At 32.8% G+C, this 20,140-nt stretch overlaps 1 protein-coding gene across 5 annotated transcripts in view; it reads right to left on the reverse strand.

Annotated features, from left to right (window-relative positions):
• IL1RAPL1 (interleukin 1 receptor accessory protein like 1) overlaps positions 1 to 20,140 on the reverse strand; it is a 759,868-nt gene that overhangs the window by 264,953 nt on the left and 474,775 nt on the right. For all 5 annotated transcript variants that reach the window (XM_032184130.1, XM_032184112.1, XM_032184122.1 and 2 more), the window contains 2 exons: positions 16,261 to 16,447; positions 13,975 to 14,128 (listed from right to left, as the gene is read on the reverse strand). In XM_032184130.1, coding sequence (XP_032040021.1) covers positions 13,975 to 14,128; positions 16,261 to 16,447 — 341 coding nt within the window. The remainder of the gene's footprint in view (positions 1 to 13,974; positions 14,129 to 16,260; positions 16,448 to 20,140) is intronic.

Below are 20,140 nucleotides of genomic sequence, written 5' to 3' on the forward strand. Positions count from 1 at the left end.
AACTTTAGAAACTGCAGTTCCGGTAGCCATTCATGATAATAGAGACACCTGTATTCACTGAAATACTTTCTTGCCTTTTGACAAGTTCACCACGGTCATTGGTGTCAACATCATCATATGAAAAATGGTACAGATTCTCACAGAAGGGAAAATCACAACCAAATTTACAGTGGTTCTTCCTCAGGAAAAAATAAATAAAAATAAAGACCCAAAACAAGCAGAACAAAACAAACAAACAAACAAACAAACATATTCTCTATACATTTTTCTCCTCTCTACTAGCAGAAGATTCTTACTACTTCTATCTTCCCATACTTCCAGATATATCATTAAAGTCTTCCTGAGCTTCTGTTCCATGGTGGAAGAAAAGATAAGTTTTTCTTAAAGAAATAGTCTTTATTCCCGTGCTGCTGCCTAGGTTTCAATTCACAGCAACACTTTCCCTTGTCCCCAGCAAAACTAGCATTTTATTTAGGATAAAAAGAGTGTGTGCATTACTATAGGAATGAAAAAAAATCACTTATTTCATAAAGGAGTGATCTAATTAGTGATCTAATATTAGATCACTAGCAGGATTCTCATATTAGCTTTTTATTGTTAAAAAGTGTTTTTTCCATCCAGGGCAGAAAATACCATATATTTCGTCAAAGACCTGTTGCAAAAAAATTTGCTTATGGTTAACTACAGCTAAATCCCATAAAAAATACGTATTCCACACAAAAACCCCTATCTCCCTTTCTCCCCAGTCAAACACACAGGCAACTTATTCTTCTCTTCTCCTACTCTTCTTCCTCTTTATCTTCCTCCTCTTCCCCTTCCTCCTGCTTCTCTTTCCTTCCCTTCATTTTTCTCCTGCACCCAGATAAAAATGTTGACACCAATTTTGAAGAAGGAAAAGGGAATTTGTTTCAAATGTATTCACATTTGAAATGTGAATGTTTTCTATTGACTGTTAATCAGGGAGCTCCATTCACCTTTATTGAATGTGTGTGCATATGTGTTTAAAGACAAACACTTGAATATTTTTAAGTGTCTACTAAGATCTCAGAAACAATTATTACTGAAATACTGACTTAAAATTTTATAACTTCAAGGCTGCATACACTTTGTATTAGGACTGAAGAAACTTACCCTGTTCAGTAACATACCATCACAGTTTGTGTGTTGTCATAAGACTTGACACATGACAAGGATTTCAGTCTTCTTAACTGATATTTCTTTTATTCCCCTTATACTCACCTGAATGTTCTATTTTTAATTAAACGTTTAGCACGTAAAACTAACTTCAAGGGCATTTGACTATGCCTTATACTTGAATATGTAAAAAAAACTTTTTTTTTTTTTTCTAAAAAAGGCTTTTTTTTATTGTTATTTTTTCAAGACCCTATATGGACTAAAATAAAAGAGGAAGATACAAATAGTGACAACATAAACCCCCTTTGGTGTATTGATTCTATGGCAGACCTATTCCAGCTTCTTTTTTAGTGACAGAAATTTCAGAATACAACTGATTTTCTATCCTAACGTAATGCTTTTCAGTAATGCTGAAAGTTGTCTAACAGAATAAATACCTTTTTGAATTGTCTGTTGAATTAGCAATCCATATTCTTACAATTGCACAGCATTTCAGTTAATTTAACTAAATGCTATCAACTGACACAACAAATAGGAATGAAAACCCCTTCCACTTTAGTTCTTGAGCCAGGACTACATTTCCTACTCTATTCTTTCAATTTATACTTCAATAATGTACAAGATTAGGAACTGTAAGGACCTTCTACACATGCAGCTATTCACTGTGTAACAATTTACTTATTAAAAATGTCTTTCTGCTCACAAAATCCTTTTAAAATCCTCAGAACTAGATTCATCACTTTTGTATTGACTTGGTATAGTCAATACAAATCAAGTTAATGCAAGTTTGATGCTATGTACAAAGTACAGTTTTCTGTACTTCGATACTATGAAACACTCAGTTTAATAAGGGAACTGGGTCAGCTCACATTATTTATTTATTTATTTATATTAGAAGTATTAATGTACCATATAATCAAAAACTGAAATAACATTTTCAAGTCTGAAAGCCTTTTAATTTGGTCTATAAGTCTTAAAAGCATAATTTATATCATTTTGGTTTGTTTTATCTTAGCTGAATTAATTTTCCACAGCTGCTGTTTTAAAAAGCTACCTCAATAAATAAATAAATAAATAAATAAAGCTAAACAGACAATTAAAAGAAGATGCTATGTCTCCTATGGAATTATTAAGTAATAACGGGACCTCCAATTTGTTTGTAAAGATAATATTTTCTTCCAGCATACATAAACTGCAGTATAAAGTAAGGAATTTTCAGTGGTTTATGCTTCCTGTATATATGATTCCATATATACACCATGGCAGGTGTATATACCTGTTTATCTTCCTGAGTGGAGTTTGTAAATCATCATTCGTTCAGCTTTATGTGCATCTCAAATCTATTTTGACAGATCATGAGGGTGTTCATGAACCACATAGACAAGAAGGCACCTAGAGCAGAACAGTAAAGAATTACACTTTTGAATATATGAGATGTAATCTGCCAACTAACATTTATAATATATTACTATAAGGCAGTACAGAGCACACGCAAACATGTTGTGAAATGTCCTTGACTTCAGAAGCCAGAAAAGCTCTTCCAAATATTTTTTTTTCCTTCAATCTTTTGAGCTTGTCTTTGTCAGAATAGTAGCTGCATGGTTCTATTTCTTTTCAAGTGTACAATTTCTTATTTGTGTACAAGAGTAAGGAAAAACAAATGCTTTTCTTGTTATGATCACATAATTTCCAGTAAAGGTGACATTATCCATATTTTGCAAGTGTCTATCCTTCTCTAATCTCTGTTCCTTCCTTCCCATTCATCCTAAGAAACTGTCATTCTTTAAGTGTTACCAAAAAGCAAAGTCTAGATATTGTCAGCTCTAAAAAATGACAAACTGTTCACCTAGCCTTGTTTTTCTTTTTCCTGAAGGTGTCGGAGTAGCTCCTCACAAAACTGAATTTGCTCATAAAAATCAAGATTAAAAAAAAAAAAAAAAGAGAGAGAGAGAAAAAAATCCATATCAAAATGCATATGCAACCCACACAAAAGAATGAGCCTATTTCTATTTAAATTAGCTTATCACAATGCATTTTTTGCCCTTTGACAAGTTATACATGAGTGACTTTTTGAATTCTGAATGCTAGCTCAAAAATTCTGAAAAACAAAAAAACTAATGGAATTGCTTTGAAGGAACAAAAAAACTGAAAAATCTAAACAGGGTTACAGCAAGGCTTTGCTGCTTCATGGAGGGGTTCTATACCTGGTGTTTAAGGACTCCCTTCAGCCCTGCAGTGCTGGTGTGCCCTGGGAGCTTCCCACTGCCACCACACATGAAGAGCATCACTGAAGAGATGCCCAGAGCCAAAGTGCCTGTGCTTTCAAAGGACAGGCTTTGCAAAGTGAGAGAGGTCAATTAAATCCCCAGTGGGAGAGGTGTGTGTTAGGAGAGGTTCTGTATGGGATGCTCCAGGGCAGCTGGTGCATGGACTGCAGTGCAGAACACAGGGTTGAGGATGAAGCAGGAGATGACTGCCTCTCATGATTTGCCTGGATGAGACCAGGAGCTGGAGGCTCAGAATGAAAGCCTGGAGAACAAAATGAAAGCCTTATCTCTCCTCAGGTTCTTCATTCACCAAAGCATCATTGTCAATTGGTATAAACAGTAAAAATGCCCTGTCAGAAGACACTGATAAGCAGTGAATAAACATAGCAGTTTAAAATAAATGTACCATTTCTACACTGAAACATTGTATCCCACCTACTTACTAATAAAACATTTATTCTGTTTACTGCTGCTCCCAAACAAAAACTTTTGTTTTCAATTATCAATTACTTGATGTTTAATTTGAGTTCTATTCAGAATAGTGAAATATAAAAGGAAAGTTTTTGGTGGTCTTGTAACCACAAGCATCACTTTCAAATAAAACACGGAATAGAAAAGGGTACACTCTATATGAACACCTGTGAAGCACAGGTTATCCTAGTGGCCAAAATGAATCAAAGCAATAGTATTCAAAAAGTAAACAAACAAAAACCTATACTTTCCTCCACAATGCATCTACTTGATAGAGATTCATGCTGTGGTTCCATCCTAAGAAAACCTAAATACCATGAAAAACGATAATAGTAATGCTGTTGTAGACATGATGGCTTAAATTAAACAAGGTAGAAGCAATATATTTTATTAGACCAGATAGTATATCAAGCCCCCGAGATCTGAAGACAGCCTTGTATAACTGAAAGCTCTTTTTCAGCTGTACACCTCAGTCTAAAAACTGCAGAGCCAGCTTGCCATTTCCAAAGATTATAAACATAGCAACTGTAAAACAGTAAAAAGTAGGATTCAGTTTATTTAGATTTTTATATTATAAAACTATAATGATTTATAGACTCATTTTAATGGCTTAAGGAACCCTTGTTACCCAAAGCTCTTTTGATAGTGTACTGAGTCTGTCAAGAGACAGAAGTAGGAATTTACATAACAATTCATTTGATGTTTTATACATTGGCATTAGGAGATGAATCATGCTATGCAATTGCTGTAAAGAGCTACTAGCTCATACAGAAATGGCCATAAATACTGAATTTAAGCAAGAGGAATCTTACTTCTAAAGGAAAACACTCAACAGATCATGCACTCGTCATTAATAAACCTCTCACTACTTGAGTAAAATTATGCTACAGGACTGCTGAGTCCATAAAGGGTTTATTAAGGGCTGAGAATGTTTCATGTCATCTGCTGTATCTGGAGAAATAGCATCATCTTGTTTAACATGGAAAGGATGCAGTGAGGAGAAACAATGTTTTAGGGAGGAAACTCACAGGCATCCTTCCATTCTATTTCTCCCATCTCTACACCGTATAAAGAATATGGATGAACTCCACTGTTTTATATCACTCTTTAGTCTTGTTTCTATGAAGTTATAGCTCATATTTTTAAATTACTGTAGTTCTGGATGTGATTATAATACTCCAAGGTGAAAAGAAAAACTGTGTTAAGGAAATGAAAAAAAATGTCATTGCTGGTTCCAATTTCTTTCTCATATTCAAACAATTACCATGTGTTATCAACTTCTCACAGAAAAAAAAATAAGCTGGTGAAATTGTTTTTGTATATTAAGCTTTCAAACAGATAAGTGAAACATCAGAAGTTAAATTATGATATAATTTTGATTTATTCATTCCCATTCCTTCTCATATATCTTTCATTTTTAAACTTTTTCAGATAAAGTTTCCTAGATTTGTCTTTAGAGCTTTAAGTATATTTTAGCATTTTTTCTAGTAAGCCAATAGGTGTTTTTTCCATGCTGGATAAGAATGGGATCAATCAGTTTACCACTGGGTAAATCTGGAAGATATGAAATGATAATGTTTATTTAAACAATAAACCTAAACATGACATCCAATGTGCCAAAAAGTACCAGTGAGACTCTTATTAATACTACCATTACTTTATTATATGTTAAAGTTTGTTCTCTATCTTAACGCTAAATATTCATTTATTGCAATTACGTACAGACTTTTTGAGGAGGTATATAGATTTTAAGGATAGAGGCAACTCTGGGTCTATATGCTATCAGACTTCAACACATTGTACACTAGTTTATTAAAATACCATCCTAGAAGACTCCACTGTACACATAAATTACCTAAAACTTTCAAATAAAAACTAGGAAAGTGATAAATGCTAGGTTAGGAAAATATTGTTGGATTTAACAAATTCTAGGGGAATGTAAAATTAAAATGAGATCTTCTGATCCTATAGCAATAACATGAAACATCAACACTGAATGTCATTTAACTGCTTTTTAAAAGGCTGCTTAACAAGCATCTTGAGTGCCTTAAGAATGGATTTATTTAATTTTTATAACATCTTAATGAACTAAGGGTTTATACATCTTTTGTGTCTTTAGTAGTCACTGACAGTTACTGTTTTGTTACATTTTTGTCTATAGCTTCCTTCTCTTTGTAAAATGAAGCTCATCTTAGCAACTTCATCACACCAAACTGAAACATTGGGAAGTGATACCATGGTAACAACACCTACTTAAAATGCTTATAGTTCAATATTCTTGTATGACTCATGAAGAAAGAGAAACTGGCTCACACAAACTTCCATCGCACCAAGGAATGGCTTTTCCCTAAATTATTCTCAACTGATGTAAAGCCAATTTTTTTTTGAGTTATTTTTGTTTTGAATGCTAATAATAATAATAATAATAATAATAATAATAATAATAATAATAATAATAATAATAAATCTGCAACAAAAAATAGAATATACATGTAAATTATAAAAAATCATCAAGTTCTTAATAATGGAACAACAGATAGAAGTAAGCAAAAATGGCATAGTTTTAGCAAAACTATGCACAGAAGTACACTACACTTATTACAAAGTGGATAATTTAAATGGTATTCTTCATTTTCTTCAGGGAATAGAAGATTTCTTCTACTGATAAGCACGTGCTAAGAACTTCCACTTTCACTGACACCATGATGTCAATAGGGAGTAAAGGACTCTAAGGCAACAGAAGTCATGACTACAGTATCAATTACATGGTTTTGTAGCATTTACCTAAGTAAATATTACAAAGCTTATATATTTGTTACATTAAATAACACTGTATGAGATAAGAAGATACATTGAGAGTCATGATACATAGCAAACAAGGATGGTTAAAATGAGGTTGTAAAGACTGAAACTTACTTTAAAGTACTAAACACAAAACTTTCTAATATACCTAAAGGATTTTACAAGTAATGGTCTGCTTTTGTATTACCTGTACAAAAAGACACAAGAGGCTGATAACTTCTCCTTTCTGACGATACACTACCAGCTAGAGAGGAAAATGGGTAATGGAAATTATTATTATTATTATTATTATTATTAAGCTGAAAAACGTAACAACATAGAAGGAAATAATATTATAGAATGTATACTATGCAAGAATTATTTTTGCTCAAAGCTTTGTTCATTGCTGTCCTCATGTAAGTTTTCAGCCACACAAAATGTGATTGCACTATAAAAGAAATCACTCATTTCTAATTAAAAACAAAACAACAACAACAAACACACCTAACCCATTCTTCAGATATGAATTTATTAAACCTACAGAATTTTATGTATTACAAAAGTGCTAGATAAGTATTTTGAACATACTGCTTTCCTAATGAGTCTATTGTTTGCTTTAGATTTTATTAGTCTTTGCAGAGAGTAATACTGGTAAATAGAATTTCTCTCTGAATATGTTCTGGAGTTGAATTAAATTCATGATGAACAAAAGGAATGAACATAAGCTCTGATAATTATTAGGATCAGCTGAACCAAGGAGGAGCTTGGTGCATCCAAAATGGTTCATCCCTGTTATTAGCTGCAGAAATTCAGCAGAGTCTGTTCTCAAGCTCTAAAAGCTTAGAAAACAACCCTCTTTGTTCTTTAATGCTCTTCATACTTAGTACCAGCTAAAAATAAAGAAGTGAATGCCTATTGCAACATCTCTGCCTCTGAATGTATTGAAGGAGAAAGAGCAACAGAACTGGAAAAAATCAATGCCAACACTCCGGGGAAAAAAGGGTTCCTATTTTATCATAACCAATTAAAATACAGATCACTTTAAGCAGGCTAAAACTTACAATATCTCCCTTTTTTTTCACAACATATTTTGGATGGCCATGCATTCTGTAAAGATAAATGAAACCCAAATGTTATGAGTTGTGAGGCTAGCTATATAATTTAGTTATAATTATTTGTCAATAATGGTTATTTTCATGATGGACTTTTCAGGAATAAAAATACATGCTTATTGTCATTTAAGATTTTCTACTAATGAAGCTTAATTCTATCAGAAAGCAAACAAGACAAAGCTTATGCAACAAATCCCAGCCTTTAAGCAACACTAATAGTCAGCTATTGCGTAACTGTAAGCAGACAAATTGCATTCCTTTTTTTGCCTAAAAATCTAGAGAACGAAAAAGTTATACATAGCAGATGGAAAAGAATAAACTGCCACTTGCAAGGTTGTTACAGAAAGATTTTTAAACCAAACAGGCTAATTTTAAATAATAAAAAAGATTTTATCAACTTGGATTTAATTTAGTATTATTATAGCTTGATTGTCAATATACTCAAACCTCTAAATCTAAAATTCTGCTCATTCCTGCTTATTCCAGAAGGAGATGTGTTCAAGGAGGCAAATCAATGAGCTAATTGATTCATTATTAATACACTAAAAGGTATCTCTGAGGAAAGGCTTCAGGAATAAGAACCTACTGATTGGATCTGATTCCATCTGCAAGGTGTAAGAACTTCTCACTTTTAACAAAATGGAAAAAAAAATATACATATATACATATATATATATAAAACTAAATAGTCTTGGAGGAATTGAATAATTAAGGCTGATAGGGTGTGTTTGCTTTATGTTGTTCATCAAGAACAACTGTATGAAATTGCAGTGGGGAAACATATGCTCTCTCTTTCACCCAGATTGGAATTCATTTGATCTGATTGATACCATACAAAAACTGAAAGATTTTGTCCTTGCAAATATTTTGGTAGTATAAATAACAGAAACAATATTATTAAACCTAGCATTTAGTGAAAGTAAATTGCCACTGGAAAATATTTTTGACCCATGTTTGCAGTATGACTAAACTAATACTGATACTATTCTGCAAAAATGTAATCCTTCCCCTTATTTAAGAATGCAGGTATGCTTTAATTAAAATTCAACATATAAAAGAAAGAATTGCTAATGCTGGCTAGTCTGCAGGTATAAATGTCTACAAACGTTTTAGAACATTGAAGGACTTTTTAAAGTATGTAATTACATAACTACAGTCCAAGAACCATTAATTACAGTTTGTGTGAATATTGAATTTAGTTACCAACTAAATAAGACTAGAGTAATCTGCAAAGCAGATATTTTCTAAGTCAGATGGCACCACAGTAAGAAAATTGATTCAAAATATTTAGATGATATATTTTCAATGTGAAATATAGATTTTTTAAAAAATATGAAAATAAATTTAAAAAAAGGTTTATCCTAACTGAAAGATGCATCCATACTGTAAGAATAAATCATATTTTGGAATGGAATTTAAACATATACTTGGTAAGGAACGGGTATGTAACATTTGAAGATTTTGTGTGTAATTTACAAATGTTGGTACAATGTTTTAGCCATTAATAAGTTTTGTTTTCTTTTGTTTTTCTTTTTAATGAATCTTAAAAGTAAGCATAAAACATGGTTGTTACTTTAAAGGTGAATCAAAAATGAGATTCAATGCATATAACTTAAACTAAGAGAACATAATTTGCTTTCTCATTCTATAAAAGGAGGGAAAATCTTCACTTTTCATGGCTTACTGATTTTCAATTGTTAGAGTTAGATGAGATGGACATGATCTATAAAGTTGGCCTTTTAAAAAATGTGCGAATTTCCTTCCTTCCTTCTTCCCCCAATTTTAATTCTGAATCAGAATATGTGCTGTTCAATATTATACTGTATACAGAGGTATATAATATGTGAAACATTAACATAGCAAGAATATGCAACATCATATTGAATATTATGTGCCTATATAATTATATCCATAGTTTAATAGTCTGCAGTAGCAATAGCAGTTTCTGTATAGAAGACATCAAGACTGCCAAAGTGCTGGAAAATGAAGGTGATCTTGAAGTCAACTGTCTTCACAACATCATCCAAAAAGAGAGAGAGATGAGGAAGGAAGCCTGCTGACATGTCCCACCAATGTCATAGTTGGCTCACCCTCTGTCTGCCTTAAATCACCCAGGAGCTGCCCTTAATTTACCATATCACAGTTCCTTATGCATATGGCCCGGTTCTTCCACCAAACTCTTGTGAAGGCTTTCTAACTTCTACCCTAGTTCTTATGCATAATAACAGAAAGATAAATTTTATAAGTTCTCTTATAAGTTTTATAAATTTATAAGAAAAACTTTTCTATCCTTTTCGATATTGTCTGAACACACCTTATCTTCTCTTCATTAGTGAGATTTATATTATTGTTCCGTTTTTATTAAGATATCAACCCAATCCTGTCTTAAAAATCACCAGGATGTAAAGGTTAGTCTGAATATCTGTATACCTTCAACATACTTACTGGGTACATTCCACATGTATTTGTATGGCACCTCAGTATTACGTCTGCCGTTGTGTTTTAAGGTAGATCTGTGATGAATGAATTTAAACTCTGAGATTCAAACTTGTTTGTATTTGAAATTAAGAACAGATATTATTTACATGCAGTAGTACAAGAAATCAGAGAGAGAAAGACTGAGCATAATTTCTATCCCACAAAAGGAGAAAAGACTTAACAGGTTTTTGTTTATTTGATTGATTAAGTTATATAACATCTAAATTATCATCCACAAAAAAGACTGTTTGCAACAAATAATTTTGAGATATTTGTCCAAATAACTTCCTGAGTTCAAACTTGGTTTGTTATCTGCAGGAAAGTTTTCAGTATAAATTGTTCACAGGTAAGATATCCATTGAAATAATAGTATTTTTCAGAACCATCATTTAACTTTTTTTTTTTTTTTTTAATTCCAATTTGAATTTTGGAGACCAAATAAGGATGAAAAATTTAGGTGTTTGGAGAATATGCCTATGATTGTGTAACTGTACCCTCCCAATATTCTGTTTCTCCTTGCCTCTTCTAAGTAAAAGGAAGGACATGCTTAATCGCATACTTAACACAGAACATACTTAATCCTGTTATGTCACCAACCAGACATCTATTATTTCTTAACAAAACAGTAAACCATTTGATTTCATACTAGTAATAATGCACAAAGTTGGATCTTCAGTTACTGTAGAAAAATACAAATGTTTACATATATAAAATATCTGGCTCATGTATTTCTTGCATCAAAAGTGATTTTAGTTTGCTCATTTGTTTCTGTTTCTATAGGAAAGATGAGATAGTCTTGGAAAGAAATGTAGAAAGTCCAAGTTCCAATCTTAAACACATGTGGAAACATAGCACATAGGAAAAACAAAACAAAACAAAAAGTACTTTTTTGATGATGGCTGTGTGATATTGGTGGCACGGAGAACCCTGATAAGGTAATACTAATGAATAGCAAGAAGCAAGAGTTATTTTTCATGAGTCCCATTTTGATAAACACATCACAAGCTCCATTATGTTAAGGATTTTTGAAAGCAAGAGACAAATTGGTAATTCTCAAAACTACTTGCTTGCTCATACTTCTGTATTTCTTTTATTGTAACTCACTAATATGTTTGGCAGAAAAAATTCAAATGCCTCTGAAATATTTTCTCACTTTTTTTTTTGATCTGATCCTTAATGATTAAATTTGTTCTTAGCAATAGTTCACACAAATGTCATCATTTATCAATACTGCCTGGAGGCACATCAGAAACTGTTGGAAAGATACATAGTTGCTTAGTTTTAATTAATTACATTTTCATTAATATAATAAAGAAATCAATCAGCAATTATTTTTTCTGCCATTAATTTGACATTTGGAACATTTATTTCTCATTTTCTTAATTAAAGCCTAATTTCTATTTCAAAACAAGCTATCTGTCCCCTCCACCTTCACCCACAATCCACCCATTCTAAATACTCCTAAATGTATTTTGAAGACAAAAATTGTTTTTCAGCACAAAGTATAAGGCTGGCTTGTAAAGCTCAAATCTCTTCCTATAAAGCATTGATAAAAAGTCTTATCAAGATGTTACTAGTTTTAGTATAAAATTAGTAAAATTAGTACTGTGGATAGATCTGTTTGTACCAGTACTATCCGAGCAGCTTATTGCTTTGGAGGTTATCTTTACATCTGCCAGGGGTGACAGAGGTGGAAGTTAAGTAATTCCCTCCTTATTCATTCATTCATTTTTAACACATCAAAATCAACCAAGTCTCTTTCTGTCTCTGTCCAGTTAAACACTGAACTACCAACACAAGTGATGAATTACATTTTTGAAACTAGAAGTAGCAACATGCATCTGGTTGCAACACTTTTCTTTCTCCCCTCTCTGAGTCTACTTGAAATCACAGTGGAGCATCACCCACGGGGACAGGAGGAATCACCTGAAGAATGAGCGAACACTCTTTAAGTCATATAATCATATGACTTATACATACATCATATATTGCAAAAGGTAATTGACAACCTCCTGGTACAAATCAAATTATATTATTATTATCTCTGCCTTGTATGCATGAGAATCAATTAGGATATGTTTATTGTGAGCTTAATCATTAGACAATAATTTCCTGTCTGTACTGACTAAATAAATCAATTCCAAACAACAGAAAACATATGAAGATATCCTTGATATTGAATTTAAATATAATTGATTGCCTGAATTCTCTCAAAACAACATAAACAGTATGATTCCCAGACTGAAGAAAGAAGAAAATCACAAACCATAGAAAACATTTTCTTCTAATAGAAGAAAATTACAAACCATAATTCATTTTAATTTCTGATAATGTGGAGTAAATGGGACACATCAAAATAGAAAGCAAACTTTTCACCATAAAAAGAAACTGTTCAAGTCAATCTAATGCACAATGTAAGTGTGGTTTCTAATTGTCATCATGCAAAATATTTATATATTAGATACTAAAAAGAAAAAAAGAAACAAACCAAAAAAAAAAAATAAAATAAGCCCACAGAACTCCTTGTCTAAGATTTGCTTATTGTTTTATTTGATATTTTGAGAGAGCTGATATACAACAGTTTATATACACAAATGTTGGTGTGAACCATGCAAATCTAGTTAATCTTGGTTTTCCCAGGGAAATACTGCTTCTGCCTTCTTTTTCTGTATATTCAATATATTGTTGAACTGCACAGTGTTATATAGATTGTGTTGCATTCCTGCCTTCCAACGTCATCCTATAATTCTAGAGGTTAATCCTCTGCCTTAAGTAAGCATACAGCTATACTCTTTAAAAGCTTGTTAAATAGATGTTAGAGGTCCGGTCAAGAACTGAAAAGCCAATGGACTGTTCTTCATACTGTTCTTCAGCTGTGAACCTTCCTATTTTGTTTTCATCTATGAGGAATTTTAAGTATTGATATGGTAGCTTTAAATGCAGATTATATTAAATTCATCTTCTTCAATTGCTGGTTGCTAAATTATATTTTACATATGTTATGTAATTACTCTGTGGAATTTGGTACTTCAAAATACCTTTAAAGCCCGAAATAAATGTATTAAAAAAAAAAAAAAGACTAATGGAAAACATGTTAATTGGTTATGATTGTACACAAAATTGAGATCAAGAAGTTCTTGAACAATAAATTACAGAAAAGGCAGCAGAGAATAACAGAGAAAGAATGCTATTCATTTATGCATTGTTTGAACGCTAACCCTTATATATATATACATGCACACATCTTTCCAGGCTATTGGTTTACAGTTACAACTCATCTCATGTCCCAAGGCAATCAGACCTACTGTTATTGGGTTATAGTTATAACTACTCTCATGTCCCAAGACATTTAACAACAACAACAAATTAATCATGATTTTTTTATTATTTTTTTTCTAGAATTAATGCTTGCTGAAGTTGTCTTCAGCTTATTCTTCTTATAGTCCTTGACTATATTTTCCATTCAAAAACTTGGCCTATCTATAAGCTTTTGCAATACACCAAAACTCAGACTTAATCAAAATATTACACATACTATTGTGAAGCATTCAGGACAACCATGATGATTGACCATTCCTGCCTAAGCACAGCAAGGTTTTGTGCAAGAATGGTTTCTGTAGTTATAATGATTCAGATATTCACAACTCAAATCACGTAATCACAGAATGGTTGTTTAGTCACAAAATTATTTTTTTTCCTGCATATAATAGATAGTAAGAGCCTGTGATTACCTGTAACTGTTAATTCCGTAGTTCTTCTGACAACAAAGATTCCATATTTTACCTCACAAGTGTAATTTCCAATGTCATCCTCTCTAACTTCACGAATGACAAGTGTGTCCTTTTTAAACACAATACTTGATCTCCATGTCTTTGACTTGCATTCCTGTTTAAAGATAACATAACACTTCAGTGACTATATTCTTACACTTAAATTGAACCACAATTGACAGTGCTACTCAAAGCCAAGAAAGCTAGACAAGAACTAGGGACAGTTTTGAACTTTAGGTACATTAAAAATCTCAAAATCCAGTTCAGTTAAGTGTTGGTTAAAAAGAAAAATAGACCATATAATTTTATAAACTGAGATAATATTTTCTATCTGTTAAGAAATAAATAAATAAATATTCATTTGGTGTTATTTATTTATTTATTGGTTTGGTTTTGACACTAGTTTGTTGAGGGATTTCTATTTCATTTAATTACTTCTCATTACACTCATGTCTTTGATACATGACTGTTGTATTACAAGTAGATAGGGTTGCATGTTTATTTATTTTAAACAAAATTACAATTAAAAAAGTAGGGAAATAGAAGAAGTTGGGAATAAGGAGAAATGATGTTAGATAACTTCTTCTGTATGTATCTTAGAATCAAAATTATCTGAATTCTTAGTAATAAGTAAGTTACATAACTGAAAAAAAAAATCAGAATTTCAAATTTTTCAAAATATTATCATTTGTGCATTAACAGAGGCATTTTCTGCATGCATGTTTTTTTGACTCCTTGACATGATAATTTTCACCTGAGTAACTTTGATGATACTTGAAATAACTTCCTTGTTTTTTGTTTGTTTGTTCATTTCTTTGTTTGTTTTCCCCTAGGTCTTTGCATGTCTGAGCAAAGTTATTAGAAGAAAAGGGTTGATGTTTTTCATAAGACATTATCTTTTAATGTACTGTCAGGGAGTATTTTACTTGATTTTCCTAGCATAATCATTGTCTATGCATTATGGGCTTGGTTTTTAATGTTAAAATATTAGAGGCTGTTTCAGTTTTTTCAGATAACTGCTGTCAATGAATCCTTAAAAGCTAATATTTTGATATATTTTAATAGCCAGACATATTTTTTTTTATCAAATTTTAAATTTGATAAATGTTTTTTATACACACAAAATAAGAGATGAATGTAAGCAAATAATTGGTGACATACCTCTCATCTTAGATATGTTAAGTCAGTTACTTCAGCCAGATTCCTTCTAGACCATATATATATATATATATATATACACACACACACATATATGAAGATACCATATATATATATATATATACATATATTATACATATATATATATACATATATTATACATATATTATATATATACCAGACTATGGTATTATATTAAAATTTATAAGTTATCAGGTAAATTACTGGACTTTTAAAAGAATAGAATTATACGTAGTTATACTAGGATGTTCCTCTATACACAGATATTTGTACAATACTCAGAATTTAATTTTCAGATTTATTGAACTGTTTTTTGGGGGGGGGGGGTTAAAATTATATGTACTATATTACTGAGGTATTAAGTACTTCCTGCAAATGGTAAGAAACCCAGAAATCAAGCTGCTGTTCAGAGCGGTTCTTATAAGATGCCCACAGGTAGCCATGTTTCCTGGTATTTCACCCTTAAGTAAAGATATGGGAATCAATACACAGTATTGAAATAAAGCTATTGATAAAAACTATGAAATCATCTATAGTTGCAAGTAAAACCAAAATATATCAAGACTAACTGTTTAGAAGGGATTTATTGTTATTGTTGTTGTTGAATTTTATGCTGCAAATTTAAGCCGTTCATTCAGATAATTTTATGTGTAGTTATTCTAGTAATATTTTTCCAAGTATTTGTTATGTCTGAGTTTCCAGAGACACAATCTTCAGTCTGATATGGCACAAGCAGTTGTTGTATATGTAGCTCTCGTGGCTTTATGTTAACATATTAAATAAACCTGGACTGGTAGCAGTTTTCTTTTTTAGCTCATTTGTTAGCAGAAAGATGTTATTTGTGACATCTATAAATGGATATTAAGAAAACATCAGCTCTAAAATTTACCCAAGGAAGCAATTGAATTGCTCTCAGTCAGTTAATTCATTCTCTTCTATCCTCAAATCTGTTGTCTGCTCTTAACAGATTTTAAAACAATCCAAGCTTCATATCATATTCTGATCATGAAAAAAATCAGAACATTGTGTAATAGCTTGTTGAAGGTGAAAACTTATTGGGTTGCTTACCTTATACCATAGAATCTCTGGCTCCCTAAATGGAAATAAAAAATCCTCTACTTCAGGGCATGAGATTTCCTTGCTTTTGCTAAGTTCAGCTTTTTCAAAATATTTCATCTTTGAATTGTAGCAGAGTCCAGTGTCATTTTCACCCACCGTCAGAGAAATCGACACTTTCATACAGTAAGTTGAGTTTCTGTAACGCAATAAAAATAGAAATAAAAGTCTAAAATGAAAAAAAAAATCAATGTACATGCTATATTTTAAGTAATAATTTTCATCCCAAGCAAGAGACAGAAAATCAAACATTTTATTTGTATGTATTCTGCAGTGGTTCATGATAATTTTACTGCTTTCTCAGCCACTATCTACAATATTTAGAATGTGTTAGCCTTGTTCTGTTACTGAAGGATTCTCTCTCCATTTTATCAAACTCCTTCTAACTTTACTGTCCTTACTGTATATTTGAGGACAAAATAGACAATAAAAACTACAAGTATTTACCAGTGATTCTAGATAACCAACCAGCTGACAGAAACCATTACAACAGTTTCCAAGGATGAACAGATCATGCCATAGACACCACACCATGAGATGTGTGCTCATCAGACTTGAGCATGCTTTGAAGTGGAAGTGGTAACTTTTTGTCAACTTTTAATTAAGATGAGTCTTATGAACCATCCAGTTACAGAATCACAGAATCACAGAACTGGAAGGGACCTTGAAAGATCATCGGGTCCAACCCCCCTGCCAAAGCAGGTTCCTCAGAGCAGGCTGCCCAGGTAGGTGTACAGACAGGCCTTGAATATCTCCAGAGAAGGAGACTCCACAACCTCCCTAGGCAGCCTGTTCCAATGCTCTGTCACCCTCACCGTGAAGAAGTTCTTCAGCATGTCAGTGCGGAACTTCCTGTGCTCTGACTTGCAGCCATTGCCCCTTGTCCTATCCCCACAAACCACTGAGAAGAGGTAGGCTACATCCTTCTGTCCCCCACCCCTCAGATATTTATATATATATATATATATATATATGCATTGACAAGATAACAGAATAAAGGGTGTTTTAAGCTTACATACTGCTGACTTGTTTAACCTTAGCCTCCATTCCCCATACTCCCAGGCCAAAACATTACTTCTGCATTACCTACAACCTTCATTAGTTTGGGCTCTTTCCTGAAACTTGTTACTTCCTCTGTTTTTGATATGCCAGACAGCTGGAGACTAGGAAACATTGTCTTGCTTCCCACATTTCACTATCCACTATAATTAGTGTCAAAGACAAAATTACTTGAAAGGATTTTTATTTTATTTTATTTTGCATTTTAGATTCCAGGTGGGCTGCAAGAGCATGTATAAAGTTGAACACTCTCTAGGAACACACTGTGACGATACAAGATTTCTCTCCTACTGTTTTGTAAATGCGTTTGACCCCTGATCTGCTGAAAGAGGAACCTGCAGAGAGCACTGAGAAAACATTCCTTTTCTCATTTCCATTCTCAGACTCTATGAGCCGATTGCTGATTTAGAACAGTCTTGTTTGCATCAAAAATGTCAAGATGTCAAAGATGGCTAAATTTTCTCATTGTCTTTAGATTTCTTAATATCTGTTTCTTAATATCCTGTTTCTTAATGTCTGTTTCTTTTCAAGGCAAAGTGACAGAAATGCTTAAGAACAGGGAATAAGTAAATTCATTCAAAACAAGCAAACAGACAAACAAAACTTCTACAGTCCAATTTTATGGAGAAAACATAAACATAAAAAGAAAGATAGAAGTAACTAACAAATTGGAGAATATTATTAGAAATATAAATTCTGGAACTGAATAACCCTTAGCTTTCTAACTAATTCATAGACATATAAGGAAAACAGTCACAAAATTACTTCCTTATAATGAAGCTATAACTACAATTTACTACTCCATTCAAGAAACCATCTCTATAAATCAAATAACACTTACGCTTTATGCAAAATAAAAAATGCATTCATTGATTATGGATCACTTTTGCTGCTTTTAACCTGCTCATGATTCAGTCTCCAGTCTTACCTCTCCATGCAATTCAAAATCATTTGACATTTCAATGAACACATGTTCAGTACTGTACATTAGATTATTCCTCCAGAAAGCTACTCTATGGAGTATTTATTTGTAGCTTGAGAACATCATAGAAAATCACCTAAGTAATTTTTTTTCTTTCCCAAATTGGTAATATTCTCTTTCTGTGTTCTTGAAAGACTTGGAAATCTGGAGAAGGTCTAAACAATCCATCTATCTGTCTTTAAGGGTCAAGGGAGGAGTATACTATTGGATAACAGAAAGTAAATACCGGGAGGTATTGGCTATTTAATTTTCACATTTAAATATTGTTATAAATATTATCACAAATAAATATTATCTCATTATTTTAAAATTCCTAGAAGAAGTTTGGAAAAGCAACCAAGCAGGGAAATTTTTAACTGTAATCCCATTTCTCTGAAGAACCAAGCTAAGGATTTTATTTGTCTATTTATTTTTCTTTCCTTCAGTATTCAGAGGAAAATGGCCAAAATTTTTGGTTTCTGGTTTTGTCTACTAACAATTCTTTTCTGCAATAATGGTGATAAGAAATGCCAGAGCAAGCATTCCTTCTGAGGCACATTCAAGTTTCCATTGCAACTGGTTATCCTTTACCAGATGCAAGTTAGGCTTCTGGGTCTGAAAGAATCCAAAAAGCCTAATTTGTATTCTAGAGATGTCTCAGATTGTTTAAAATAATTGTTTGAAGAGGATCCTCCAAACCCTTGCAAGTAGTCAACACGCTAGGATGCCACTCTAACATGCTTGTGTAGTAGTGCCCACAGTATTGGAAATAAACATAGTGAGTTAGCAATCTGTGTGCAGTTGCAGGGCTACAGTCTTGTTGGGATCACAGAGATGTGGTGGGATGACACCACATGACTGGAGTATTGCAATGGAGAGATCAAGATCTTTAGGAAGGATAGGCTGGGAAGAGAGGGAGTTTCCCTTTATGTGAGTGAGCAGCTGGAGAGCACTGAGTTTATGGGTTAGGATTAAAGAGAAGACAGGAGGTAAGGGTGGCGTTATAGCAGTTATCAGCTTACAGGTCACCTGATGTACAGACTGATAGAAGCAACCTCACATTTGCAGGCCTAGATCTTCATGAAGGACTTCAACTGACTTGATATATGGTGATGCGACAACACAGCAGCACAGAAGTAGTCCAGGTGGTTCATTGACAATAATCTCCTCCCCCAAGGGATGGAAAAGCCAAAGAAGAGTGGTGCTCTGATGAACATTGGGATTGGACCAGACGACCTCCAGAGGTCCTTTCTAACTCCAACTATTCTTTGATTTTGTGATTCGGTGAAGATGTTATTATTTAATGACAAAAAAAATGTATGTATCTGTGATTTGAGTCATGGATGTATTAGAATGAGTCCAGAGGAGGGCCATGAAGATTATAAAAGAGATAGAGCACCTCTCCTATGAAGACAGGTAACTCCAACTGAGGGAGTTGCAATTATTCAGCCTGGAGAAGGCTTTGGGAGACCTTACAGCAGCCTTCCAGTATCTAAAGTGGGTCTTTGAGAAAGCAGGAGAGGGACATTTTATCAGGATGTGAAGTGATAGAACAAGGAGTAAACTAAACTCCTTGGTTTTAAACTTTTTTTTTTTTTTTTTTAAAAAAAAAAGGCAAATTAAAAAAAAAAGGTAGATTTGGACCTGCAGGCCAGCAGTAGATTGCATAAGAAACAGTCTGGCCAGCAGGGCTAAGAAAGTGATTGTCCCTCTTTCCCTCTTTACTCAGCTCTGGTGAGGCTGCACCTCAAGTACTGTGTTCAGTTTTCAGCCCCTCGCTAGCAGAAGAACATCGAGGTGCTCGAGAGAGTC

The sequence above is a fragment of the Aythya fuligula genome, chromosome 1 (genome assembly GCF_009819795.1).
Source record: "Aythya fuligula isolate bAytFul2 chromosome 1, bAytFul2.pri, whole genome shotgun sequence".
NCBI lineage: Eukaryota > Metazoa > Chordata > Aves > Anseriformes > Anatidae > Aythya > Aythya fuligula.